The sequence below is a fragment of the Cotesia glomerata genome, unplaced genomic scaffold (assembly GCF_020080835.1).
Source record: "Cotesia glomerata isolate CgM1 unplaced genomic scaffold, MPM_Cglom_v2.3 scaffold_1022, whole genome shotgun sequence".
In the NCBI taxonomy this organism is placed as follows: domain Eukaryota; kingdom Metazoa; phylum Arthropoda; class Insecta; order Hymenoptera; family Braconidae; genus Cotesia; species Cotesia glomerata.
The window spans coordinates 1-2,441 of NW_025401358.1; the positions used below are offsets into that span (position 1 = coordinate 1).

The window sequence follows — 2,441 nt, forward strand, 5'->3', positions numbered from 1 at the left end:
AGCGTGATAGGCATTTCAACAGAAAATTATGAAAATTTTTTTTTATTGAAAGATAAATATATTAATAATTCACTCCCAAAATTTCAGATCAAGTGCCCGCCCCGTTTTGAGTAATTAATTTTTCGAGGTAATCTTTTACACGTAGAGGTATGAGAGATGGTAAAAGATTAGTATGGAAATCTTCCATACCACTCGAGTGGGCCAAAGATTTCATACTAACTATCATCTCTCTGCTACCACTGCGTAAAATACATTTCAAGTAGTACTCTTTGTGCATTCAATCTGGCTGACCATTATTATTAACGACATCTACTTGTAAAAATTTCATGAAACCTGTTGGCTTCTGCCTCTAAGACAAAATGCACACAATTTTCAATAATACATGCACATAGTTTGTAAATATTTTACTTACGCACAATATTTAATAAAGTAAAAAAATACGATGTTATAATATATCGGTACGATTTGTCATGGAATTGTTATAATTATTATGGAATTGGTCTTTTCGATGAATTATTATGACAACTATTTTATTATGAGTTTAAAAAGTAAAACGGCGTGCCATAGATTTTCCAAACTTTTTTTTAGTTTTTCTTTTGCTATTTTAAAAGAAAACACTATCTTTTTAACCAAAGAATATTAAATTCTAAAAAGTAAACTAAATTTTTTTTAATTGAAGAGAATCATTCTTGGATGACGAATTTAATTGTAACGATTACACATAATATACTTTTCATCGAAGATTTACATCTTTCAATCTAAGATGATGAGATTCATCAAGAAAATAAATTCTTGAAAGGACACAAGGGGACAAAATAATTTCCACACATCAAAAATATCTCTCTTCATTTAACATATTTTTTTTATCAGAGTAAAGAGATTACTCTTTACACTGTAATTATTAGTTAATCTATGACATAAAAAAAGAAGCAAAAACAAAAATTGTAAGCGTTGTACTAACCTGTAGAATACGTAATGTTGTAAGAGAAAAAGTACATCAAAAGCAACCGAAAAGAAACCAAGACCGAATTTCGTAGGGTCACCAAAAATACTCTTCCAATCATCTAAAACAATCATTTTGTAATTCTTTGATTATAATTATAAATCATTATGCTTTCATTAAAATTGATAGCATGTAACTATTTACAATACTTAGAGATATCGAATAACCAATTTAATATAATGTTCATTTAGTTGTAAAAATGTTTTATGTTAGTATCAAATTATCTTACCGTAGTTGTAGGCATTTAATACCATCTGAAGCATAGAAAGTATTCCACCCGTGAAATCTAATATTATGTTACCAATACTCCACCCAACTGTGGATTTTCTTTTAAAGTTATAAAATGCTTGTGGTATGTATTTTATTAATGTAATAATTAATTTAATATAACTGCATGAATAAAGAAAATCCAACCATTTAATTGTTCCAACAACTCCTAAGACAATTAAAATAATTATTGTTGCTGTGAATAATCCATGAATAATTCTAGCGGTGACTGATACTTTTTGGCTACCAACCTGGAAAATTTAGTAATGTTTTCTTTTTAATTAGTATTATATTATTGTGTAACAATTATTTGGTTTGAGAATTTATTAAAAATTTCAGGTCTGTACTGATACCTCGTAGAAGAAACATTGTCCAATTGTAAAGGCAGTTGCAAAAAATGCGTGAATAGCAAAGAAAATGTCATTTATTTGAACTGGATTCAATCCTTTAGGATATCGGCGAATGTATTCTAACTGAAACAAAAGATTGGAATTAACTTAATGTTTTTTCAATATATTTCGTTTTATAAATAATAAAATTTCGAACTTCGATTTCTGGTATCCAATAAAGTCCACAGTTAAATAGAGAGTATAAAAAGAACCCCACAATATTGAGTGACAAAAAGTCAAAATTCAACCCTACAACGCTTTTTCGCTTATAATTCGTGTAAATTTGTGGGTAGAAACTGATACTCCATGCCAAGAAATATATCCAGCCAACAACTTCACTTATGTAGTATATAATTGTTGATCTCTCTATTGTTACTCTAACAAATGCATCGGCAAAACTGTTACATAAAAAATTATTGTTAGTTTATTATTGAGAATCATAAATTTATCGGTGATTTTACTGCGTTAACGTCACATTAATTTATCACTTTAAGGTTATAGAAAAAGAAATCACAAATCGAACGATGGTAATAAAATTTTCATAAGTCGATGGAGAAAAAATAATGCACGTATCAAATGAAGTACTCTAATTAAAACATTTTCATATAATCTTTATAATCGATAGAATTCTAAGTAATTAAAAGTAGTGGAACTGGAAAAGTAATATTACTCACCTTGGGCAGTAAATAAGAAAGCTTCAGATCACATGTTTATTAACCTTGGCTTCGCCTCGGTCAACAATTATATGTGATCTGAACCTTTCTTACTGCCCTTGGTATATA

The 2,441-nt window shown here is 28.4% G+C and overlaps 1 protein-coding gene across 1 annotated transcript; it reads right to left on the reverse strand.

Annotated features, from left to right (window-relative positions):
* Positions 1-961: 961 nt before the first annotated feature.
* Positions 962-2,057, reverse strand: LOC123273532 (cystinosin homolog; the record flags this gene model as incomplete). The annotated part of the gene is given in 4 exon segments (XM_044740941.1): positions 962-1,064; positions 1,233-1,521; positions 1,624-1,743; positions 1,817-2,057. Coding segments are annotated over 4 exon segments (753 nt in total), but the record flags the coding sequence as incomplete, so codon positions are not given.
* Between the last annotated feature and the right edge of the window lie 384 nt (positions 2,058-2,441).